The sequence below is a fragment of the Malaya genurostris genome, chromosome 1 (assembly GCF_030247185.1).
Source record: "Malaya genurostris strain Urasoe2022 chromosome 1, Malgen_1.1, whole genome shotgun sequence".
NCBI lineage: Eukaryota > Metazoa > Arthropoda > Insecta > Diptera > Culicidae > Malaya > Malaya genurostris.
In genome coordinates, this window is record NC_080570.1 from 83393795 (window position 1) to 83421761 (window position 27967).

General features: G+C 41.5%; 1 protein-coding gene across 2 annotated transcripts in view; it reads left to right on the forward strand.

Annotated features, from left to right (window-relative positions):
• The window catches only part of LOC131440642 (serine/threonine-protein kinase Warts), a 166376-nt gene that overhangs the window by 61697 nt on the left and 76712 nt on the right, over window positions 1–27967 (forward strand). For both annotated transcript variants that reach the window (XM_058612102.1, XM_058612103.1), the window contains exon 4: window positions 6676–6796. In XM_058612102.1, coding sequence (XP_058468085.1) covers window positions 6676–6796 — 121 coding nt within the window. The remainder of the gene's footprint in view (window positions 1–6675; window positions 6797–27967) is intronic.

Here is a 27967-nt window from a genome sequence, read left to right on the forward strand (position 1 = left end):
CTACCATTCTGCGATTTTGGTTGCAGCGGTAAAATTTTCCTTATTATCAATCGAGCTCATCTTATATAAATTAGAAATTAATCTTATGCACTCAAAATTTACCCTGGGGTAGTTGTTAAGTTCTCAGACAAAACGACAAAACATGGAATTTCATCCGATCTTGCATGACACAAGATCAGAGCATACCAATTAAAGCTTCAAATCGTTTTATGGCACGTTTTGCCTTGTTGTCTAGCAACAACCTATCTCTAGCATGGTACGCGTAGGACTGAAACGTTAGCTATAATTTTGCTTATCACCCTCATTCTTGTTTACGTCCGTATCGACCATACGACGAACGGACACTTTCGAACGAATACGAATAAGCCATTCTCGTTTTCACTCGAATGAATTCTAACGCGACTCGTTTGCCACAAAATATTCAAATATCAGTAAACTTCTTCCAATAAATGCTAAGCCTTGATGAAATCAGTTCAATTCTTGTGATTAACCATATACGAAACACTAGAATGTATGCCAGTTTAGCTTCGAACGATACGTGTATTCGTATATCATTCGTACGAACGAAAAGTCTCATTCTCGTTTACGGACGAATAGACGAAATGCCGTGGTTTCGATTCGTCAGTTTAATGTTGTGAATCAACCGTTCGAACACATTGAAAAAAGTTTAACCGATTTCCAATAAATTTATTTTTCTATCTAAAGGTGATTTGTAATCAAATCATAAATTTGTGTTTTGCATAGAACATTTAGAAAGCATAGCAGTATAGTAAAATGCTATTTTTCTCTGGCGAGCCTTCGAATATATGCTCGGTTCCAAGTTTTAACGCATCAAATTTTAAATCTATCAGGCACTTTATGGAAAATACGCCATGGGTAAACACATGCTTTATTTTATATTAAATGCATGATTTTACCAATGTAATAAATATGGAGACTATCAAAAACATGACAAAATTGCAGGAAAAATGCAACATATTTTTCGCCGATACTACTGATCGGACTGCTATTTTAAAAGCTTTTTTTACTTTGCATGAAGTTTAATTTGTAAATTTCATTTACCGACATGAATGAAATTGGTCCTGAGTACGATATTTATTTCTTATGTAGCATTCGTCACTTTCTTGATGCTTGGAATCTTCCTTAAAAAAACTACCTGCGCTGCCGATCCTTCTTTTGCACAGGAGTCGCATTCGTTCGAAAGCATGTGTTCGTCGTATGGTCGATACGGACGTAAGCAAGCATGATGATACAAAATCAGTGAAAAAACAAGTCAAATAACAAATGATATCAAAGATTTTCAATTACAACTCAAATCTGTTACAGAACTGATAGTTTAAAGTTGGATGGGCATTGTTTTTATGCACGTACGATGTCTAAAAAAGTGATTGATTCGAACGTAAACGGGAATACGACTTTGATATACTTTCGAACGTATCGCATACGGCCGTAACCAAGAATGAGGGTGTATATTTATAGCTTCGCGTGCTCGTGTTCGTGTTCCACATTGAAACTTTAACTCTCCTACAGAGGTCATGATTGATATATATATATATATATATATATATATATATATATATATATATATATATATATATATATATATATATATATATATATATATATGGTGTGAAGCAATTCTGGCTCATCATTTGTTTTGATTTCTTTCTTGGGCAAGCTGAAAATTCATCTCTTCTGAAATTAAATACTCGTCGTCTTCGGAATCGAGCGTAGTGTCTCTTGTGTTTTTGTTCTGGCATTCTTGTTCTCTTCCACTCTGAGGTAAATGAGGCCTCAGCTCATACACAGATATCGCAAACACACTCAGGCTAGATACCCTTCGTGTTTGCTGGAGAGAGGCAGTTGTGGCACCCCTAGTTTGTTTCCTCTAAACCGGGGAACAAAGAAGAGAAAAAAGGAGAAAAAAAGGAAAGTTGGAATGGATAGCGAGGAGAGAAGTCTAATTTAATTAGGTTGATGATTGAATTAAATGCATCGGAAAAATAAATATAATTGAACTATTTGGATAAACTATGTGGAAAAGAATTCCGAGTGAGCAGAAAACGTGAAATAATACAATTAACAGCGGTATAATAAAAGAACCATTACAAGGCTGCTTTGAAATCTTTAGTAGGAATCCTCAACTCCCATTTGAGTTTAAATCTACCACGTGATGCTCGTTCTATTAAGAGAACTCCGAGGCATACAAATATCATACAAATGTCGGGCAACGGCCAATATTGGAACCATGGGTTGGAAAACTGCTTGTGCAAAGCATTAGCTAAGCTTGCACGACCAACATCGATATCAATAAATATTAATATTGACGGTTTACCAGTCCACAAACGTAATATTCACGAGTTTTCTGAATTACCTCCAATGGTAATAGATATATTCTATAGCATCAGCAAACCTAAGAATGCTGTTGAGTTTCTTAATTCGTTTATTGATGCGTTTCTTCCTATTTTCAAACGAGGTTTAACAGTAAACAGTTATAACGTTGAAGTCAGAATTCGTTGTTTCATTTGTGATTCGCCTGTTCACTCTTTTATAAAAGTTTTTTATGATCATTTTAATGGTAAACATGGCTGTCTGAAATGTACAACAAAAGGGAAATATTGTTATACAGCTGGTAAAGTTATATACTCAGAAACTAATTGCCCACTGCGAACCAATGAGAATATTTCGAACATCAACGCTGTGAGACACCATTAATCCAATTACCAATAGATACGATAGAAGATGTCATAGTTTCCGATGCACTTTATTTATTAGAATTAGGAGTAATGAGGAAATTACTGAATGAATGGCGAACAGGCTCAATGACAAAACGCGCTAAATGGAGTACCATATCAAAAATTAAATATCAGATTTTATAGTGAAAATACGTTCTCCACGTGAAATGCACCGTAGGATGCGTTCGATGGAATTTGCATCTCTTTGGAAAGGTTTAGAATACCGTAATTTTTTAAACTATGTTGGCTTGGTTGTACTAAAAGATTATTTGACAGAAAAATATTATGAACATTTTCTCATGTTGTTCTGTGGAGTAAGAATTGGTTCGGCTAAGCAGTACGGAATTTTACTTCCGGTTGCCAGATACTATTGATGCTATTGATTTCATGAACAACTTCAAATATCTCTATGGAATATAATATCTAACAAGCAATGTACATAATTTATGTCATATAATATGCTTCATGCACGACCTTTACCTTTGAAACAAATTGTGAATCGAATAACGAAGATACTACGAAATCGATAAACATCAAAGAATCATAACAGAGAAAATCTAATTACATAGTAGAGAAGGATGCATCGAATTGTAAAATCACTATAACCAATTACAGTTTAAGTACAAACTTTGAGGATAAGTGGGTTTTGATGAAAGATTAATAGTTAGAAAGTTCGATAGTTTGTTTAGAGAACGTAACAAACGTTAATTCAGTTTGGAGAATGGAAGGCCGTTCAATTCTGAATAAGATTGCCGTTAAAATCACCACATATTCACATATATGTAGCAAAAAAGGAATGCCTTGTTGTTATTAAACGGAAAAGGGAAACTGTTTTCATCCCATTGATTCATACATTTGAACAGTAAAATTTTGAAAATTTTGTTTTAGGTCTTTCTTTATACATGAATTTATTCGGGTCAGTAATCAGTAATAAAATAAACAAAATCAATGTTTTCATGAATCACTTATTTTATCCTCTCAGAAATCCAAAATTATTAGCAATCATCTACACTTATTAACACTTCCACTGAAGATTGCAACTCGGTTTCATTAGGATCAGATGCGGTATTATAACACATGGATCAATAAGTCCCGAGACTAACAATGGAAACATTTTTTTTGTATTTTTTTTTATTCATCAACATAATCACCTTTTAGGGTGATACAATGGTTCCAACGTTTTTCCAATTTTTCAATACCATGTATATAAAAAATTTATCTTTCGCTTCAAAATAAGCTTCAGTTTCAGCGATGGCCTTCTCATTTGAGCCAAATCTTTTTCTCTGGAGCATTTTTTTAAGATCAGCAAAGAGCCAGTAGTCACTGGGGGCTAAATATGGCGAGTATGGGGGTGGGGAAGCAGATCAAAGCCCAATTCGTTCAATTTCGCCATTGTTTTCATCGACTTGTGGCAGGGTGCATTGTCTTGATGAAAAAGGATTTTTTTCTCTGCATGTGCGGTCGTTTTTTGCGATTTCCTCCTTCAAACGCACCAGTAAGTCAATATAATAATCACTGTTGATCGATTTACCTTTTTCGAGGTAGTCAATGAAAATCACGCCATGCGTATCCCAAAAAACTGACGCCATGACTTTGCCAGCTGACTGCTGCGTTTTCGGACGCTTCGGACGATTTTCGCCAGCTGTGCGCCACTCAGATGACTGCCGCTTCGACTCTGAAGTGTAGTGATGTATCCATGTTTCGTCCATGGTCACGTAACGACGCAAGAAATCTTTTTTGTTGCGAGTAAATAGCGATAAACTGCTTTCTGAATCATCGACTCGTTGCTGTTTTTGTTCCATCGAAAGCAATCGCGACACCCACTTGGAAAAAAACCTTTTTCATGCTCAATTTTTCATGAAGGATAGTAAATACACTTCCGTATGATATCTGTGTCATCTCAGCAATCTCACGGAGCTTCACTTTACGATCTTTCATTATAATTTTTGTCACTTCACTCACATTTTCCGGTGTAACGGCTTCCACAGGTCTACCCGAGCGTTCCGCGTCATTTGTGTCGGTACGACCACGTTTAAACTCGGCGAACCACCAACAAATCGTTGCTTTTGATGGACAAGAGTCCGGATAACATTTTTCAATGCAATGCGCTGTTTTATCAAAACACGAAACTCGTTTTTTTTCCATTTTTTTAAACAAACTACAAAACGACTTTACTCCAACCTCGATAACTCAGCTGTTTTTGGTCGGATCGACTTAAAATTTTGACCCGTTTCAAGCAAAGGTTAGTACTCTAGGTAGACGTGGTTACTGGTTTACTACGAGCGCCATCTCTGCTTTAGTCTCGGGACTTATTGATCCATGTGTTATATATATATATATATATATATATATATATATATATATATATATATATATATATATATATATATATATATATATATATATATATATATATATATATATATATATATATATATATATATATATATATATATATATATATATATATATATATATATATATATATATATATATATATGTACAAGGTGAGATGAAAAAACTGCAACAAAGTAAAACGCCATAATTTTTTCATTTTTTTTTAAATTTTATTGAATGAAAGCAAAAAATGTCGGAAATAACATCAAATTTGAGAATCGGTTTAGATTTGTTCGAATTGGCCACCTTTGGCACGAACTATGGCCTTCAAACGGCCAATGAAACCATCACACGCTGCCCGAAAGTGGCTCTGCGGTATTTTGTCCCATTCTCGGCGAAGCGCTTGCTTGAGATGATCGACACTTTGGTATTTTTTAGTGCCAACCTTGCTTTCCAAAATACCCCAGGCACAATAGTCCAACGGATTGGCATCCGGAGATTTTGGTGGCCATTGTGCGGTGGAAATGAAGCGAGGAACCTCATTTCTTAACCATTCTTGGGTGGCGCGTGCTGAGTGCGATGGTGCTGAGTCCTGTTGGAATGTCCAAGGTCTGCGGCCGAAATGTTTGCGTGCCCAGGGCTTCAGAACTCCCTCCAAAATATTTTCGCGATAGATTTGCGCATTTATTTTGACCCCACGGTCGATGAATACGAGCGGCGAGCGACCATCGGCTGTTATGGCGGCCCACACCATCACCATGGCCGGCTTTTGAGTTCTGGTGGCCAACCGAAGTTGCAAATTTTCAGCTGACCTCTCTGGCAAGTAAACACGATCATTTTGTTTGTTTACAAACTGCTGGATAACGAATGGTTTCTCAGCGGAGAAAACCAAATTCGGCAGTTCACCACTTTCGGCCAAGCGAAGCAACTCTTTAGCTTTTTCGAGTCTAACTTTTTTTTGCGCATCAGTAAGATCTTGCACTTTTTGGAACTTCAATGGCTTTAGTCCAAGCTCATTTTTCAATATTTGCCGAATGGCATATTGCGATATGTTCAGCTCACGAGCCATTTTTCGGCCACTGCGACGCGGATTTCGTTCAATTCGCTTCTTCACTTTTCGAACCATTTCTGCCGATGTTGCTGTTTTTTTTCGTCCACTTCCTTGACGTCGGGCTACGCTACCAGTATCACGGTAACGAGCGATGGTACGAGACACAAAAGATTTATTCACTTTTAAATGCTGGAGGGCTCTAACGATAGCCACTTGTGGTTTTCCAGCCAAATGCAAAGCAATCACACTATCACACTTGAATTCCATCACAAATAACTTTTTTTCTGAAAAATTCCCACCAAAATGCTTTTGTGCGCTTGTAAATAATATAATGAGCTGTCACTAGAATAAATCTGACAGCTGTGGGACGAGCGGTTTAGAAATGACAGCAGTCTGAAGTTGGTTGCAGTTTTTTCATCTCACCTTGTATATATAAGAAATTGTTTTTTACCTTTGAATTGATAAATCCTGGGTTAAAAATTATAGTAATCTTACTTATGTGTATAAGGTTATAATAAAAACTTTAATAAACAAGATATTTTTCAATTTTAGGAGGTGACCTGATGTCGCTATTGATCAAAAAAGGAATTTTTGAAGAGGACTTGGCCAGGTTTTATGTTGCCGAATTAACATGTGCTATTGAAAGTGTTCATAAAATGGGATTTATCCACAGGTAGGTTGAGATAAAATGTGTAATATATAGTTATGGACGAAATGGACTATGATCCCCAAATGCAAACGTCAGAAAAGTACGTTTTCTGCAGGAATGAAAGTCTCAATTCATGTAACTCTTGCTTAAAACTCAGTAACTTTCAATAAACTAGTGTTTAATATAATATGTCAGCTGACCGGCTAACAAGTTCCAACGCTCATCACGTTGGCAATTTGTGTCAACCGACTAGAAAAAACCACGAAAGCGATGAATTTTAATGTAAAAAATCGAAGTTAAACCTATTGTGAATAGTATTTTTGTCGTGGATACGACTTACTTTACTATGGGGCGCCTTTTCAAAATTTACCCTCTGAGAGAGTGATAAGTTTTTGATCGTGAATATCTCCTGTTGTATCTAATGAATCAACATAATTCTTGCGACATGCCATCGGAAATATGATCACAATTTTATGATAAAATTTTCAGTTTTGTGACATAGTCTCAAATAATTCAAAATTAAACTTTTCTGAAAGGTTTGGTATAAACGAGTATCAAAGAGGATAATTCATAAGGCGCGTTTGCCTTTCTCGTATTTTGAAAGCTCATAGCTCAGTGATCTGTGGAAGGATTTATATAATCTAACTACCAATAGAATCGAAATTTTTCAATTTAAACGTGTATAGCAAAAGCATTGAAGTATTTCAATAGTACACTATTGAAAAACCTGTCTCATTTGATCCATGTCAACACCAGCCAATCAGAACGCGTTCTGAGGAAGAGAACAAAATATCTGCTGCTGTACAACAAATTGTTCGAGAAAAATGTTCCGAAAAGTGGTGAATATCGTAGTGAGTTCCTCAATTTGGTCCTTCTGAATGCTAGAAACGAATCCCTACAGCATATTGATAGTTTATTTCAATAAATTATGCAAATCCGAAATGAAATAATCGACATTAAAATTCTGTGTGCGGCTATTTTTATAGCCGCTAAGACCGCCCATTAGTGAAAAAGCTACAAACGAAATTACATAAAAGGAAATCTCTTAACAAAAATTGAATCAGTTTGGATTCTATCGCCACTGCGAGCAGATGTGTTTTGTGTCGTCTGCACAGCTAGTTTCGCTTTCGACAAGAGCGATTACGTCACAGCTGCCAGTCATTAGCATTGGAAAAAAAAACAACGGTGGAGAGCATTACACAATATCAGCCGTTCTAATGGCTCTAAAAGTTTTATAAAGAACTATTAGAATTTGTTGTTCGTAATTCGAATGTAATTATCTTCAGTTTACTGCAAATCAAGGACAGTTTGCTTGGATTTGTGCACTTTTCGCTGTGTGAAATTCACAGTAATCGAGATCAAGTGAAGCCTTTTTTTGCAATTTGACCCTTCTGAATGCTGGAAACGAATCCCTACAGCATATTGATAGTTTCTTTCAATAAATTATGCAAATCCAGCAGATGTGTTTTGTGTCGTCTGCACAGCTAGTTTCGCTTTCGACAAGAGCGATTACGTCACAGCTGCCAGTCATTAGCATTGGGAAAAAAACAACGGTGGAGAGCATTACACAATATCAGCCGTTCTAATGGCTCTAAAAGTTTTCTAAAGAACTATTAGAATTTGTTGTTTGCAAATCGAAGGTAATTATCCTCAGTTTAGTGCAAATCAAGAACAGTTTGCTTAGATTTGTGCACTTTTTGCTGTGTGAAATTCACAGTAATCGAGATCAAGTGAAGCCTTCTTTGTTTTTGCGAAAAATGTTCCAGAGTTTAATGTCGTAGAGAATTACACAATTTGACCCTTCTGAATGCTGGAAACGAATCCCTACAGCATATTGATAGTTTCTTTCAATAAATTATGCAAATCCAGCAGATGTGTTTTGTGTCGTCTGCACAGCTAGTTTCGCTTTCGACAAGAGCGATTACGTCACAGCTGCCAGTCATTAGCATTAGGAAAAAACAACGGTGGAGAGCATTACACAGTATCAGCCGTTCTAATGGCTCTAAAAGTTTTCTAAAGAACTATTAGGATTTGTTGTTCGCAAATCGCAGGTAATTATCGTCAAATTAGTGTAAATCAAAAACAATTTGGTTAGATTTGTGCACTTTTCGCTGTGTGAAATTCACAGTAATCGAGATCAAGTGAAGCCTTCTTTGTTTTTGCGAAAAATGTTCCAGAGTTTAATGTCGTAGAGAATAACGCAATTTGACCCTCCTGAATGCTAGAAACGAATTTCTATTGCATATTGATAGTTTCGTTCAATAAATTAGGCCTATTGTATCATTGATCAACCCAGCGAATTATTGTTTTCTTTTTTGAAAGATTATAATCGGTTGTAAACGCTACACCTACACCAACCATATCAGTATCGCACCCACGTACAACAGTTCAGCCTGGAATTAGATGACGGAAGTCAGCGGTATCCATCGGAATTCGAATTCAACTCATCACTCTCCATCACAAACGCTATCTTAAAAGGTTCTTTTCAGAGCCACCATTATTTTATTATGAAGAACTATACTGGTTATTTCGTAATATATGTGTATCAGAATGATAAATTTAACTAATCTGAACTTTAGTTTAGGTGCATCGTTTCAAATTCTACATACAATTTCATACAATCGATCAACTAATTGATATTCGGAAGCGTTAAGGAACATGTCAGTTGTTTTCGTATTCACGACATCCAGTTATGTCTCTGACATTACCCACCCGCCTTTTATGTTAAAATTCAAACCAATTTCGTAAGTAAGACTTAAAGTTCTCTGAAATAGAAAATCTTAATTCACAAACTATCTTTGATTAAACACAATACTTTCGGTTCTGAATTATTTCTCTCTCATGCCCTTTTTATTAGCAATAGTAGTAGTTTCAACCACAATGGAAAGCCCCCACAGTAAAGTAACGTCGTACTGATTTCTTAAGAATTCCCGACCACACTCGAATGATTTCATAACTCGACGGGAATAAAAAAATTGAGTGATTCAAGTTAGGCACATCACGAAGTGCTCTAAATTTATGCCGATGACATGAATAGGCTGTGATAACTAGAGTGAAAGGCAAAGCCCTGACGTGATTTGTGTAAAAAATACTTTTTTCGATGATGTCGCGGATTTTTTTTCATAGCTCTAACCGTGATCGCCATCAGTGATGGCATTTCACTAGAGTGATACACTAGTGCGTAAGTTTCATTTCTACAAAGCAGATACATTTTGTTCGCTCCACACAAAAAGGAAAGCGCACGTCTTCTCAGTGTCCATTAGACAGACTTTGAGTGTCTTCTTGTATTGAAAGAAGCTGGTACGAGAGAACCACATTCTCTCCGTATGAATCGCTCTCACGGGCTCTCGCCTAAATACACCCAAGTGATCACTGGCGCTTGATGGTGAGCGAACACTTCTGTGAACTTCAATTAATAGAGAGTAGATTTGGCCTCGCTATGAAAAACTTGCAAAGAAAAAGAAAATTCAACGATAAATTGTTTTATTTTGCTGGTTTTGGGTGCCCCACGCTTCTTCTACGCAAACCCTACACCAGAGTGCTCATCGGCGTGTACACCTCTGTGAAAATATCTGCACCCACCTCAGAGAATTTGATAGCTCTGCTCTAACACTTTGGTGTGATTCAGTGCTAGAGGTAAAAGGAAATAAACACGCACACTCATGATGCGTGCACACTTTATACAACAGTGATGTATATATGTGAAAGAGAACAGCTCTCGTTGAAGTTGTCAATGCGTGGGGAGAAATTTTACTTACTCTTCGTCACACAGAGAAGATGGACATCTCTGATCGCCATAACCGTACGACGTATCAGACGCAACGAATTTAATATTTAATTCAAACGTACGATAGAAATTATGGTTAACATAAACCAGTTTCTAGAATAAGAATGTTTGGCAGCTTCAGAAATTGACTCAGTAAATAATATATTTGATGTGCTCAAACCGCTCAACCGAGTAATTCAGAGGACCTGTACTATAAAATCTTGTGTAAATTTTCAAACGCCGAAATGGAAGTAGAAGATTACGAATCAAGTATAAATGTTCGAATTCATAACAAGTGGACATGAATGCAATTAATGGACTACCTTTCGATAGAATAGTCTTCGATGGATCAACAATAACAACTACTCCCTTCACGATGTGCGTTTGACGAGACCCGTTATTCAAGATATCCTACTGGACATACGCTTCAGGATGTTACGCTTTCGTAAACACACTGTTGTGTTAGTAGCAGACATGGAAAAATGTACAGACAGTCCCTAAATTTAGCTAGAGCGTTTGTTAAAATTATTTGAATACTTTTTCTTTTTTGTATCACTTGATTTAACTATATATTATTTTTATTTAACTTCACTTCCTTTTTTTACCAAAGGATCTCGTACTTACTTTACCTATCAGGGTGTTGTTTGTTGTATCTAACAAAGTCTCCGTATAGCTCGATCCATGGCCGGTCTTCGTTAGTCACTTAAGGCTCGGATACTTCGTAAATCCCCCTTCACTTGATCAATCCACCTTGCTCGCTGTGCTCTTCTTTTTCTTGTGTCTACCGGTGAGATTCAAGAAGCTTTTGAAATTCGTGGTTCACACATCGTCGTCGTTTTTTCGTATGGTACTTTGAAATAAATGAATAGGTGATGCGTGGGTAGGTTGTATTCACGACACTTATGGAGTACCTGTCTTATCGAGAATATGTGATTCATGTGGCTGTAATAAATCTCGCTTGGTACGGCCCTACGAATTCCTTAGCTATTGGTAGTGAACGACGACAAAGGATTTGGGAGAGCACCTTGTAAGCGGCGGTCAACAATGTAATTGCGCAGTAATTACAAGAATCTAGCTTATCACCTTTTTTGTAGATGGGACATACCACTCCTTCCAACCATCTCCTCCTCCTAAATCTTAGAAATCATTCAGGGCAGCGCTCTAGCCAGTACCTCTCCTCTATGCTTAAGTAGCTCTTCTGGCAATTGATCATTGCCTGCGGCTTTGTTGTTCATCATCTTGCCGATCTCCTCATTTATATCCGACTGTCGGCTGAGCGTGCACCCAGATTGATTCATGTGTATCTTTCGCTTTGCCATTCAGATGCTCGTCATATTACTGCTTCCTACTGTCGATCACCTCACATTCGTTCGTGAGAAGGTTACCACTGGTATCGCTGCACATTTCGGCGTGTGACGTGTGGCCTCTACGTGAGCCTCTCAAAGAATTTCCGTGTATCATTCGCGCGGTACAGCTGTTAGATCGCTTCGCGATCTCCGGGAAACCGAGTTCTGTCTGTTCGGCGCCTGTCTGTATCGTTCCCCATTCGCTCTCGTGCGGTGTTGCAGCATCCTCGCCCTTGCTGCATTCTTCTCTTCAACCATCTTCTGGCATTTACCGTCAAATCAGCCATTTCCTCGATTCGACAATCTCCTATCTAGTACGGTTGCAACAGTGTTACTTTTGGCGGACCTTATATTCCTTCAACCATCATTAAGACCCGCCGCGCCAAGCTGATCTTTTGTTAGTAGCACTAGCACCAGTTGATGCGCGTATTCCTCGATAGAACGTACGCTACGTAGCTGTTCGAGACTGAGTCCCGGCTTTCGTGCGCAACGAGTGTTTTGAGCGCATACAAACCACGACAAGATAGTGGTTAGAATCATTGTTGGCACTGTGGTAGGTGCATCCCGATCACAGACCTGTACATTGCCTCCTGGCTTACACGAGCGTTCATGTCGCCGATCACGAGTTTTACATCCCGCCGTGGGCAGCTATCGTAAGTTCGTTCCATTTGTGCGTAAAATGCTTTCTTCTCCTCATCGGTCTCGTCTCATGTGGTCAGTGCACGTTGCTTACTTTACTTTAATGGTGCACATCCCGTATCCGGAACATGACCGAACGAATTGTTGATTTCCAGAATACTCTATCTTGAGCAGCCGCTCTCCAATCGCTCTGTACTGCCGCTGCGCGTGCTTTTTTTTCAATTGCGCATACCTAGTGAATGCGAGGTCTACCCTACAGTCGACTAGTTCTCCCAGGTTCTCTGCTGAGCATCACGTAGGACATTCTCTCTTCCGGCATTCTTGCTACATGTCCAGTCGGTAGTCTGTCTTGTTTTATAAGCCTTTCAATGTTTGCACGTTTGTATACTTGGTACAGATTATAATTCATGCGCATGTGCCATGAATGTGAATGTGTTCTTTTCTTAACCGCCGAGTATTGAGCGCAGGATTTTTACGGAGCAGCAGCAATATGCCTATTTACCTCGTGGCTAATATCATTATCACGTGTCACTAGTGTTCCAAGATATATGAACTCGTCAACAACCTCGTATCGTACTCTAGCAATCTTCACCTCGGATCCTATACCGTTTAGGCTGCCCCGTTATCTACCAGCCAGCATGTACTTAGTCTTGGTAGAATTTATCATCAACCCTATTCTCATAGCTTCTTTCTTGAAGGGCACAAAAGCCTTTTCCACAGCTCTTCGATCCACACCAATAATATCAATATCGTGCGCAAAACTAAGGAGCATGTGAGACTTAATAATGATGGCTCCGTGCCGAATCTTCGTAGCGCACATTCGTGCGGTATGTTGAAAAACATATTTGAGAGCGCGTCGCCCTGCTTTAATCCATCTAACGTCACGAAAGCATCGGATGTCGCTATCTTGATGCTTGATTTTGATCCAGCATGAATCAGTCTAATAAGATTTTCGGAAGTCATGTTCTTACATGATCTGCCAAAATTCGTTTCGTTTAGCTGAGTCGTACGCTGCATTGCTATCTACAAACATCTGGTCCGTCGTTGAACGTACTTCTCGAAAACCGCTTTGATATTGAGCGACAAAGGATTCTGCCAATGGATGCAGTCTTCTGAACAGAACTCTAGAATGTACCTTGTAGGCGGTATTGAAGAGTGTTATGCCTCGATAGTTTTTACAATCAAGTTTTCGATCCTTTTTGTAGATAGGGCATATGAGCCAGTCCGAATGCATTTCCTCTCCTTCCCAGATCATTCCGAATATAATGCGACTAGATTTAAGTGAACTCAATTTTAAAATACACTACATTGTTTTCATTACCAATGAAAGGAATAATCGTATCTATTTTCACTCGACAAACACTCATGGGAACTTTTCTATCTACCGCAAGTCACTCGATTTTATTTGCAGTTTTTACAATGTTTTTTCTAATGGCCCGCTCATCTATAAATTTTAATAATCCGCATTTTCAAGTGATTGTAGTATCTCGATTCGCTATATTTCAGTAGAGGCTTGACAGTTACCAAAAGTAACATTTTCAACTGAAAGCATATTTCCTATATACATTATATTTTCACATATATCTTTACGAATCAGAATCGCTAACAGTTGGATATGACAAACGGTTCTTTTTACCAAGATTGAATGTTTTAGAATACAGCTTTCAACGAGCCCATAGGAGTTATTGATTCTTAGTAGTACTATCTACTATCTTATTTTAGGCTTACAAGTTCGACATAAATGTTTAGACAAGTCATACAAGTAGACAAAGTGCATTATATTGTCCAAGGTATTGCAGTTTCCATTACGAATAGATAACATGTAGGAGGATCTCAATTTTGTTACAACTTATGTGACAGTAAATTACAAGAAAGCAAAAGAAATGAATGGGCAAATTTTGTAGAGAGCAAAAAAATGAACGGGCAAATCATTATCATCAGACGCTTGCCGTAGATACTCCGGACACTTATTTCACATGGCATGCTCGGGAGTCTTGCGCGTTCTTCTGGGTTATTTTACATCGCACCAAAAAAATATTTTCTTGATGTGTGATGATTGCGCTAGTTTGTTCGAGAACTCGCATCTTCGCTCTTGTTTACATAGCTCTATTTCACTTATGGCTTATGTAGCCAGGAGAAAAGGAGAAAGAACAACGTGAATAGAAGTGGATACGATCAATTGCGATGATAGGAAAACAGATAGCGTCATTCCGACAAATGTCATGTGTGTGTAATAGCAGCACGATCTGTTTGTGGCGAGTCGCTTGTACTTTTTGCTGCGCACAAAATATATTTTAATTGCGTGAGAATCAACATAAAAGTTTTTTCTGACATTTTTTATAGTATCATGAATTGAAGAGCATCAATCGGAAAGATGAGTGAATTGAATATTCATGAGATGAAATCGGTAACCTCAGAAATGGTTGGTATCGAAGACAGCGTTGATGGATGTCGAAATTTAATTTTTGTAAGACTGCTTTTTAGACATCACGGCGAAAATAGCAGGTCAAGATCAATTAGCTTAGAACGGTCCTGGTAGCTGGGAAGGTTAAGAGGGTCGTTCCAAGAAAGACGACGATGTGCAAAGCGAACGAAGTTGCGTTGGATATATTCAATACGCTGGATGCCGTTTTGATAGTACGGTGCCCAAACAACGGCAGCGTACTCGATAGTGGATCGGACCAAAAAGCAATACATCGCTTTTAAACAGCATATATCAGTGAAGTGATTAGTTACGTGAAATACGAATCCAAGCATTTTAAAAGCTTTTGAGATAATGTATTCCATGTGTTCCTTGAAACTTAGTTTACAATCCAAGAGAACGCATAGGTCTTTGACTACGGACTCCCGCTTGGTAACTGTTTGTGCGATAATATAGTCGGATATAATTGTTGAGCGTTTACGAGAGAATGAGATAACGACGCATTTGGTTGCGTTCAAAACCATCATATTCACGACGCAGCACATAATAAATTTATCCAATTCTTTCTGCAAGAATAGAGTGTCTTCGGAATCTCTGATGAGCTGAAATAGTTTAAAATCGTCGGCGAATGATAGTTTCAGGCACTTCAGCGAAAAATGTAGATCGTTCGAATGAAGTAAAAATATGAATGGTCCGAGATTACTGCCTTGAGGTACACCGGAGCACACTCGGAAAGGCGTAGTAATGCAGGTACCAATTTTTACTGCCATGTCACGATTTGTTAGGTAAGACTGAAACCAGGCCAAAAGTGTGTCATTGAATCCAAACATTGCTAATTTAGCAACAGCTATTTGAAGATTTATTTTGTTAAAAGCAGCTGAGAAATCCTTGTATACCTGTAGTCGCGCTTGTAATGACTGGATGATAAATGATTTGTAAAACACAAGATTTGAAGATGTAGATCGTTTAGACATAAAACCGTGCTGATTTGAAGAAATGTAGATAGATGCAGAGTCTGGATAACACTCATCAAGCCATTTTTTGTTATCGGCGGCACCTTTTTTCATCAAAAAGTAGTGTTTCATCAACACACGAAATTCCTTTTTTTCCATTTATTTCACAATAACAAAAGTAGCTTCACTCAAAATGCAATATCTCACAAACTAATAATCAGACAGCTGTCAAATTTATACACGTATCTTTTGAAGGTTGGTACTAACTGAAAATGGTATGGATTTAATTCTAGTGGCGCCCTCTCATAGAAACGATACGAACTTTTCAGCCGATCTGCTATACCAAGAAAATTTATAATCGCCTAATATCATAACTTTGTCGTTCAAATCCATTCGATAATTGATTTGCGATAATGAGCTCAAATGCTTCTCAATAAATTCTGTCAAAATAACCTAAGGCTCAACCCTAAAATCTTCTGGTCATTTGTTAATACGAAGAGAAATGAAATTGGACTTCCATCTAAGATGATGTATTACGATAATGAAGCTACAACAGCTATTGACAAGTGTTCTCTATTTGCTAGATACTTTGCAAGTGTCTTTTCGACTGACTCACCTACTGCCATCGAACTTGAAAACGCTGCTCGTGATGTTCCCGCTGATGTAATTGATATGGACATTTTTCATATCTCCGAGCAAATGGTTATTTCAGCCGTTAAGAAAATCAAGTCGTTGTATGCTCCAGGTATCAGCGCCATGCCATCCGCTATTTTGAAAAAATGTTCGGACATTTTAGCAGTGCCACTAGCGCATATCTTCAATTTGTCGCTCCAGTAGCAATCATTTCCAACTGATTGGAAACGGTCTGTAATGTTCCCGGTTTATAAAAAAGGTGACAAGTGTAACGTCGTTAATTACCGAGGAATCACGTCGCTGGGTGTTGAATCTAAGATCTTCGAATCAATCATCAATACTACTCTATTATCAGCTTGTCGCCATTATATTGGCAGTTGCCAACATGGATTCTTCCCTGGTCGGTCGGTTGAGACAAATCTCGTTTGTTTCACATCGTTTTGCACCGAGCAAATGTCCAACAAATTCCAGATAGACACGGTCTACACTGACCTTAAAGCTGCTTTTGACTCTGTGAATCACGAAATTTTGTTAACCAAGCTGGGCAAACTAGGATTTACGACCAGATTTTGTCAATGGCTCCGAACATATCTCGTTAACCGTAAAGTTGTCGTACAAATTGGAAATACTGTGTCTGAACCATTTGCAAGTATCTCAGGAGTTCCTCAGGGAAGTACTCTAGGACCACTTCTTTTTTCGTTGTTTGTGAACGATGCTGTATTTGTCTTAAGACATGGTGGCAAATTATTTTTTGCTGACGATTTGAAAATATTTCTCGTTATTCGCAAAGAAGCTGATTGCCGTGAGTTGCAACATCTTGTTAATTTGTTTTACGAATGGTGAGTAAGAAACAAAATGGATCTCTGTGTTTCTAAATGTTCCGTCATAAGCTATCATCGTACGAGAAGCATGTTTAATTTTAATTACACCGTCGCTGGCACTCAACTGCAACGCGTTGATCACGTCAAAGATCTAGGTGTTATTCTGGATGAAAAACTAACGTACACCCGCCATCTTTCAGCAACGATTGACAAAGCAAACCATTTACTTGGATTCATATTTAAAATCTCGAGTGAATTTCGTGACGTGAGAATATGATGTTCCGGATCTTCTATCACAGATTAATCTGTATGCTCCAGCACGTGTTCTTCGGCCTCGATCATAACTACACACTGATCTGCGGAATACCAACTATGCTAGCAACAGCCCGATTTTGGCAATGACTCGCCGTTTCAACGAATTCAGCGATGTGTTTGACTTCAAATGACCTCTTTACAGTTTCATCGTCGGTTGCTATAGTATAAGTTTAATTATTACCATTTTTAATTATTTTTAATAGTTTATAGTCTAGTTCATTAAGACTTGTTGTCAGATGAGCATTGTCCTAATAATAAATGTAAATAAATGTAAATGTAAATTAACACGATCAGGCGGAAAATAAAGCACACGAATGGAGATGACTAAGTGCGAGAGCAATCCAAATCTGTTCTACGCTAGCACAATTCGAAAGATCGACAAGCAATGAGTACTCCACCTACTTTAGTGCTATTAGAGTCGCAGCGGTCCTATCTATAGACTAAATAGGAATTCCCAAAAAAATTAACTCGTAAGAGTGTTACTGTTTAGCCAACTTTCAGTGAACACATATAGATCATAAGCTTCATCAGAACAGGCAAGATGATAATCATTCAGGCAAGTGTTAATTCCCCCGACGTTCTGATAATAGATTGCTAAACTAGAGTGGTCTGGATCATCCTTAACGTTGGATATAGTAAACAGACGGGTGTCACACGGAACCCACTAAAACACCTTGGATCTCCAACCCTACCTCCCCGGCACCACCGCTAGGTATTACTTCGGGTTGGAAGGCTATCGGTGCTCACAGCACCCTCCCCAGATTTATGTAGAATGGGGATCAACATCCTGCTCTCGAGGGATCGACCAGTTGGATGACGAGGTCGGTCCAGTGATGCCGGCTGGAGGGTAACTTCCAGTTCATTGGCGCCTCGACGACTCAAAACTGATGCTACGTTGCGGAACTACTCGACTAGTCTCCGCCAAAAGATCTACACCGACGAAGGGTTCCCCGACAAGGGAAGTCCTTCCGAACCGACGCTTACGGTACGCGTTACGACCCGACCGAAAGGATGCCTAAGTCGATCCATTGATTCCGGTATGAGCGTGACTTCCAGTACACTGGCGCTCAGACGATTCTAGCGGTATCACGCGATCTACTCTTCTAGTCCCCGATAAAGGATCTAGACTACTCCGACGGAGAGTTCCCCGGCGAAGGAGATTCTCCCGACACCGAGTCCTCACTTACAACACACGGGACACCCGATGGAGTGCCGAGGTCGGTCCGACGATTCCGCTTGGAGCATGGTTTCCGGTTCGCTGGCGCCTCGACGACTCGAATCGGTGTTGTGGCGGCTACTCCACTAGCCCCCGCCGAAGGATCTAGCCTACACCGACGGAGAGTTCCTCGACGAAGGAGGCCCTCCCGAAACCGATGCTTTCGATTGCCGTCAACGCCCGACCGAGAGGATGCCTGGGTCGATCCAGTGATTCCGGTTGGAGGATAGCTTCCGGTTCACTGACGCCCTGACGATTCTAGCGTTATTACACCACGATTTACTCGTCTAGTCCCCGACGGAAGATCTAGACTACTCCGACGGAGAATTCCCCGGCAATGGAAGTTCTCCCGACACCGAGTTCTCTGTTACACCACACGGGACACTCGAAGGAGTGCCGAGGTCGGTCCGGCGATTCCGGTGGGAGCATGGCTTCCGGTTCGCTGGCGCCTCAACGACTCGAATCGGTGTTGTGGCGACTGCTCGACTAGCCCCCGCCGAAGGATCTAGCCTACACCGACGGAGAGTTCCCCGACGAAGGAGGCTTTCCCGAAACCGACGCTTTCGATACCCGTCAACGCCCTACCGAGAGGATGCCTGGGTCGATCCAGTGGTTCCGGTTGGAGGATAGCATAGTTTTACGTACTACTCGTCTAGTCCCCGACGATGGACTAGACTACTCCGACGAAGAGCTCCCCGGCGAAGGCTGTTCTCTCAGACCGATGTTTATTCGCTGATCCCTCTTGAGCCTACAACGGTTGCACGCGACTAGCGGTCGCGGCTGCCTGTTGTTGTTCCGCACTCCATTTCCGCTCCAATATGCCCGCAATTTGGGATGCCGCGGTCGACACTGCGTTCCAGTTCTCTACGCAGTGGCACACTCTCTGGATCAGGTTCTCCGGTGTGTTGTCAAGGCCGCATGCCTCCAGTAGCTCACTCCTTTGAGCCGCGAAACGGGAACATGCGAACAAGACGTGTTCTGCCGTCTCGATCTCGTCTGGGTAGCCAGGACATACAGGGGATGTCGCGTGGCCGAACCTGTGGAGGTACCATCTGAAGCACCCGTGGCCTGTGAGGAATTGCGTCAGGCCGAAGTTCACTTCTCCGTGAGGTCTATCTAACCAACTCGAGACCATAGGTATGAGCCGATGTGTCCACCTACCCTTGGTTGAGCTGTCTCACTCTTGCTGCCATCTGCGTAGAGAAGCGGCTTTGGAGGCCCTACGGGCGTTCCTGTCTCCTCGCATATTCAACGTGCTTGCTGAAGCTGAGTTTGTCGTCAAGCATCACACCCAATTGCTTCAGTGATCTCTTGGAGGGGATCACGCAATCTCCGGCATGTACCAACACCTCCTGTTCCGATTTGCGGTTGTTTACCACCATCACCTCTGTTTTGTGGTGCGTGAGTTGCAGTTTCCTGCTACGTAGCCAGTCCTCCACCAAGCAGATTGAGTGTGATGCACTCGGTTCGACCTCTTCGATGGATTCGCCGTAGACTGTCAGTGTGACGTCGCAGTACTCCATCGTACATTGTATTCCATAGGATTGGGTCCAAGATAGATCCCTGTGGTACTCCAGCCGTGATTGGAGTGTTACGTGTGCCTTCGTCGGTCTCGTAGAGCAATACTCGGTTCTGGAAGTAGCTTTCCAGAATCGTGTACAGCCCTTCCGGTATTCCCAGTCGAAGTAGGGAATCAGCAATGTCTGCCCAACAAGCACTATTGAACGCGTTCTTAACGTCTAGGGTTACTACCGCACAATAGCTGATTCTTCGTCGTTTGCGCTGGATAGCTACCTCCGCCGTGGTTACCACCGATGTTATGGCGTCCGCTGTCGACCTGCCTCTGCGAAACCCGTACTGCTGGCTGGACAGTCCTCCTGCCTCCTCTATGAAGGGGGATAGCCTGTTGAGGATAATTGTATCAAGGAGTTTTCCCACAGTGTCAATCAGACAGATTGGTCTATACGCCGATGGGTTCCCTGAGGGTTTTTCAGGTTTCGGCAATAGTACCAACCTCTGCCTTTTCCAAAAGTCTGGGAACATACGCTCATCCAGACATCTCTGCATGACCTCCCTGAACATGTCCGGTTTTGCCATTAAAGCCTCATTTAGAGCCACGTTCGGGATACCGTGTGGCCCCGGGACTTTCTTTGTATCGAACGATCTCGCCGCAGTGAGCAACTCTTCGTTCGTTACCTTTCCAACTTCGTTCGCTGGTAGCGGGGCTGGCTGCCAGGAGGACGTTTCGTGGTGGGGAAAGAGAACCGTTATAATTTCTTTCAACCTCGCCGGACTACGTTCAGGGGGTGCTAGCGCCTCTCTCGTTTTGGTTATTACCATCCTGTAGGCATCGCCCCATGGGTTGGAGTTGGCTCCCTCACATAGCTGGTCGAAACAGGCTCTTTTGCTTGCGCTAATGGCCTTGTTTAGTGCTAACTTCGCCGTTTTGAATGCCGTGTGCCTCTCCATCCTCATCTCCGCTGATCGAGCTCTTTGCATCCTTTTTCTAGCCCTGAGGCAGGATGCGCGAAGGCGTGCAATTCGCTCGTTCCACCAGATGGTCTGTTGGTCCTCGGTTGAGCCTTTCTAGGCATGGTCGCGTCACACGCCCGTGACAAGATAGCGACCAACTCGTCCCCTCTCAGGTTCGCGTTGTGCTCCTCTAATTCAAGGGCGGCGCAAAACGTTTCGCGGTAGAAGTTAGCTACCTTCCACGCTAGAGTTTTGGGAGTATTACTCCTCCTTGTGCTTCTCGCCAATTGACCGATCGTGTATCGAATGGCTAGATGGTCGCTATGGGTGTAGCCACCATCAACTCTCCAATTATGATCTCTGGCTAGGCCGGGACTACAGAAAGTCAGGTCGATAAACGACTCGACTCCGTTCCGCTGGAAGGTACTTTTCAGTCCATCATTCGCTAACTTGGCGAGGGCCTCCAGTAACGGCTGTCCTCTCCTATTGGTAAAGTGGCTGCCCCAAGCCGTTTCCCAGGCGTTGAAGTCTCCGGCTATCACCACCGGCTTCCGACCCACCAGGTCTGCGGTCAACCTGTCGACCATCCGGGTGAACTGGTCTATTGACCATCTCGGTGGAGCGTAGCAGCTACAGTAATACACTCCGTTTATTTTCGTTATGACTACTCCCTCCGCTTGCGTTTTCATCACCTTTTACACTGGGTATCGACCAGGCGTCAAGATCGCCACAGTCTTGGATTCGTCCGACACCCAGTTCCCGTTATCTACCGGTGTGTGATAGGGATCCGAGAGAATCGCGACATCAATGCCCCATTCCGCCACTGATTGGTACAGCAGTTGCTGGCCAGCTGCACAGTGATTTAGATTCAGCTGTGCTACTTGCATGTTGTTTTACTCCCTCCACTTGTTGGACAAGTAGGTCCACCCATGACGTGATTTGTTACCTTCTTCTTGCTCGCGCATAGCATGCAACGTGGCGTTTTTTCATATGCATACGCCTTGTGCCCCTCGCCGCCGCAACGCTTGCAGAGGTTGTTCCGGTCTGGGCCTTTACAGTCCCACGACTTGTGGCCAGGTTCGAAACACCTGAAGCACATGTCAACCGCCGGCGGTTGGTAAGCGGTCACTGGGCATACCGACCATCCGACCTTTAGCCTGCCCACTTTGAGAACCTTATTAGCATCCGTGGCCGATAGCTTGAATGTAGCTATCTGGGTGCCCTGTGGTCCTTTCCTCATGCGGATGGATTCCTGTGGTACATCCACACCTCCTTGCTCCTTGATGGCCGTGGCCAGTTCTTCTGCGGTGGTGATTTCATCCAACCGTTTGCACTGGAGTGCAACCTCACTACGCAGGGCTCTAACTTCGGCCGTGTCGCCCAAGACTTGTTGGGCCAGCGCAACAAGCTCCATTCCGCCCACCTGTGCTCCCTTTTTTAGCTCGAGCAGCATCTCTCCCATTTTCGTGCGACGGATGCTGCGTACCTCTTTGCCAAGCTCTTTGCCTTTGCCTCGCTCCGCATGGCCTTTGAGCACATCGGCGTACTTCTCTTTAATTATTAACTTTTCGTTTAAGTGTTTGAACAGAATGATTTTACGAGGATATTTTTTTTAATATTACCATTTAATTCTGTTATAAGTATATCACTGTACAAATTCACTATGTATCTCACTATGTATCTCACCTAACACACTGCTAGGCACGAGATGGCAGTTCAGTTTGAACTGCTTTATGCACTGACGAGCCGAAGGCGAAACGCGAATAAATAGGAACAAAATATGTGCTTTTTGCACAAACCAACAAAACCCCTAAATGTTCACACTGAAGAAGAATATAAATTGTATTCGAAATACGTATATGTGATGTGACGTTCATTATACATGATTTATAGTGTTGTGAGATACATAGTGAATTTGTATAGTGACGTGATATACTTATAACAGAATCAAATGGTAATATTAAAAAGAATCATCCTTGTATTTTTCTTTGTCGGCCTTAACCAACAAAGCCTCGCCTTTGTCCCTAGCCCTCCACCCGGGAATGGGCCCAGCATCTTTTTGGACCCTTTTCTTCTTGGCGACCTTCAGCCATGGTTGTTCAGGCTTATTCTCGCCGGGTTCGCTTACATGTTTCGAATTCGGGGGTCGGGCGCCGAGGTTTGGGTTGAGCCTCTCGCCACGTTCCTTCGTCCCATCATTTCCGCCATGGTCTTTACTCCTTTTGGCCTTGGGAGTCATGCGTTTACTGCCCGGAGAATCCCTGGCGTGTTTCCGGCGCTGTTTATTCCGCTCAATCGTGAGCCGGAGCACATAGTCGACCGCATCCTGCTTTTTATCGGTGTCGAAGGTGAAGAGCTCTGTTTGAGAACACTTCTCCGATTTTCCGCCAAGCTATTTGGTTTGTAGTTTGATTACTAATTACTATTAGGTTTGTAGTTCGATTACTAATTATTATTATGTGATTACTAATTACTATTATGTTTGATTATTAATTACTATTATGTCTATGTGGAATTATTGCATTGGTAGATATTTACCGTGTATTGGCCGGCATGTCTAAAAGTGGATTAGCATCTGGAAAAGGCACATTTGATATTATCGATATTCCGGATTGCTTGTTGTTGATGTGAACGTTCTTGCTGATTCAATAGCGTTGGTGATGCGCATATCAACATCAGACATGCTGTGGTCAAGGATGGCTTTTATCGTATCAAAGAACGCTCACTAGCAACTCTTCACACGATGCAATCAGTGCCATCAAAGAGAAACGGATATCATCGCAGCAACAAAAAACCGGCATGGTTCATTTAACATAGAATTGACACCAGTGCGAGAGCGAATTTCTCTCGATGACATGTCTGACAATCAAAAGTTAGTTCGCTGCTGTGGGGATTCTCTCTGAAGCAACAAACGATCACTTATTCTCGTTTCGCGATCCGAACTACTTGCAAGATAGTGTGTTGAATTGGCGGTGTTGGCAGTGACGGTGGATACTGCCGGTATATAAGAACCAGCAGGGCTGGCAGCAATATTAGGCAACAGCAATGGGTTTGTCACAGCAATAGGTGTTGGCATTGAAGCATTGTCTGTCGAGTTGATGAATGGAGAGCGAATCGCTGATGATCATGTGGATTATAGATCGGCTGTTCTTGGTCGGAAGATAGGACAGGAATTTTATGCGATGGTAAGGATGTGACAGCTCCGGCGATGACGGTGGTGTAGACAACGGAAGAAGTAAATGTAATTGTAGTGGTGGCGGTGAATATACAGGTTTTCATGTTTGGTTCAACAGTAGGTGCAGTAAAGTGGCAACAGAGAAGTGGTTAGAGCTGGTTTTCATTGTTCATTGGCTGCTCGGCCATCCATGGAAGTTGACCATCAATGTCAATTTCCCTCTCTGAGCAGCCTAGATAGCCGTGTAGTGTCGGTAGCGGTTTCCCAACTGGCTAAGAATAACGCTACGGTCCACCTGTACCGGTGGTATAAGTCCACCAAACAAGTAAGCCGTGTGGCATCCGGCGGAATTATTTTTTACCAAGAATTGATCCACTGGTTTCCTGTTCCATGTCGTAAAAGGCCACAAAAATAGGAACTCCTAAGTCAAGGTGTATTTCCGTGCCGATGGCTGAATGGCTGCAGGAGGTTAAACAATGCAGTCGTGAACGGAATATCTTGGGATTTTCCCTTACTGTGTTAAGCGAAGCTCTGGCACAGTGGACGACTTCTTTCTTCGCAACTCGTGGGATTTTAATGATTAAAACATTCAAAAAAAATCCTTACATGGTTCGCTATAGGCGATTATAAGCCAATATATTTGGTTTCTTGTAGTTGTTGTACGGTAAGTGCTGGAGGTGGAGTGTTTGTTACTTTAATTGATAATGGTTAGAGTAGCACAAATCAATCTCCAGCATAAACGTACAGCAACTATGAATCTATCCAGACTTCTGCAAGAAGGTAAAGCTTCTTTAGCTTTGGTTCAAGAACCATATTTCCAAAAGGGAAACTTCTACGTTGGAAAATTGTTAAACCCAGTCTTTGTTGCCTTTAACAAGACCGGAATGACTAATCCACGTGAAATGCCTCGAGCATGCATACTTGCAAATAGTGCTCTCGATGTCTCTCTCATATCGGAGCTCACAACTCGGGATATTTGTGCTGTCACAGTTGGTATGACTACTGATGGCATAGACAGGAAATATGTCTATTGTTCGGCATATTTGCCGCATAACCAACCTTCGCCAAGCGATGACTTCAAAAAGGTTGTATCATACTGCTGCAAAAGTGATTTACCGCTTGTAATCGGCAGTGACATAAATGCTCACCATATCATTTGGGGCAGCACAGATATAAATTCGAGAGGCTCTGATATGATGGAATTTGTGAGCAGTACAAACCTGCACATAGTCAATGCAGGAAACCGTCCAACTTTTGCGAGATCTGGCAGAGAGGAGGTTTTGGACGTAACTCTCTGCTCTGATAGAATTGCGCATGAGTTGGTGAATTGGCTCGTCTCCGATGAGCTCGAACCTTCGTTGTCTGATCATAAGTACATATTCTTTGATCATTCAAACGTTAAATTTGATATTATCACATATCGTAATCCCAAATCTACAAACTGGGACCTCTATGAAGAGGGCTTGGCGACTAGATTTTACGGGTACCAACCAACAATTGAAACCCCAATTGATTTGGAAAATGTTGTCGACGAGACAAACTCACTCATAGTTGCAGCATATGAAGAGGCTTGTCCACTTCGTATTGTGCGAGCTACTAGAGGAACTCCTTGGTGGAATGCTGAACTTGCTAGACTAAGGAAACTATGCAGAAGAGCTTGGAACCACCGTCGCAGAAATGGGTCGGAGGCATTCGTGTTGGCTCGAAGGGCTTACAAAAATGCTCTTCGATCGTCTGAGCGAAGTGGTTGGAAAAGCCTCTGCACAAATGTCTCTAGTCTCAACGAGGCTAGCAGATTAAATAAGTTACTTTCGAAGTCTAAGGACTTTAATGTCAGTTTCTTAAGAACTTCAGATGGTGAACACTTGTCTGATGAAGGTGATGTACTTCACTATCTTTTTAACACTCACTTTCCAGGATGTATGGATCCATCACCGACAGCTCTTCCCGAGACTTTTTCAGGTAGTTACGATTCTTGGGCCCTTGCTCGAAGCGTTGTGACGATTGAATCGGTCAAATGGGCAGTTGAGAGTTTTGCTCCGTACAAGTCTCCTGGAAAGGATGGAGTTTTCCCAGTGTTACTGCAGAAAGGGTATGAACATTTCAAACATGTTTTGAAGAAAATACTTACTTTTAGTCTTGCGACAGGATATATTCCAAGAGCCTGGCAGGAAATAATTGTCAAATTTATTCCCAAAGGCGGCCGCGGCACTTATGAGGAAGCGAAGAGTTTCAGGCCTATCAGTCTAAGCTCATTTCTTCTTAAAACAGTGGAACGCATAGTCGATCACTATATCAGAGATGTTAGTTTGGGCCTGCATCCGCTACATGGAATGCAACATGCTTACCAGCGTGGAAAGTCCACTACAACCCTGTTACATGATGTTGTGTACAACATTGAAAAAGCTTTCTCACAAAAGCAATCTTGCTTGGGAGTTTTCCTAGATATTGAAGGTGCCTTTGATAACGTGTCTTTCAATTCAATTCTGGAAGCAGCCCGTGGTCATGGCATACCTTCAAGTATCACAAATTGGATACACGCAATGCTTAGCAATCGACTTCTTTGTTCATCGCTTCGGCAAGCAGAGATTAGAAAGCTAAGTGTCTGTGGGTGTCCTCAAGGTGGTGTACTATCCCCACTTTTATGGAACCTTGTCGCTGATGGTTTGTTAAGGAAACTTAATAACCTTGGATTTCCGACTTATGGTTTTGCCGACGATTATCATATATTGATGACCGGTATAAGCATTAACACTCTCTTTGATTTAATGCAGCAAGCCCTGCGATCTGTTGAACAATGGTGTTGTCAGGTTGGATTATCTGTAAATCCGGGCAAAACATCAATGGTGCTTTTCACTCATCGTAGGATAATCACAGGAGCTCGTCCGTTGCAGTTCTTTGGTTCAGAGGTCACTGTGGTCGAACAAGTTAAATACGTCGGGGTTATTCTTGACTCAAAACTGAATTGGTCTGCTCACATTGACTTCAGAATTAAAAGAGCTTGCATGGCTTTCGGCCAATGTAGACGAGCTTTTGGAAAATCATGGGGACTCAAACCCAGATATATTAATTGGATCTACACAACTATTGTTAGACCAATTTTAGCATATGGATGTCTTGTATGGTGGCAGAAAGGAGAAGTCGCGACAGTTCAGTCAAAGCTAAATCATCTCCAAAGGATGGTCCTAATGGCGATGACAGGAGCATTCACGACAACTCCTACTGCTGCTCTAGAGGCGCTACTGTGCATTAAACCACTACATGTGTTCCTAAAACAAGAAGCATTATCTTGTGCATACCGTCTTAAGGTTACAGGGCTTTGGAACAGTAACCCATTAGATTATGCTACCAGCCACACTCGCTTGTGGTCTCAAATGGTTACGTGGGATGAGTATTTACTCGCTCCTAGTGACCTAACTCTCACATGCAGTTTTCCT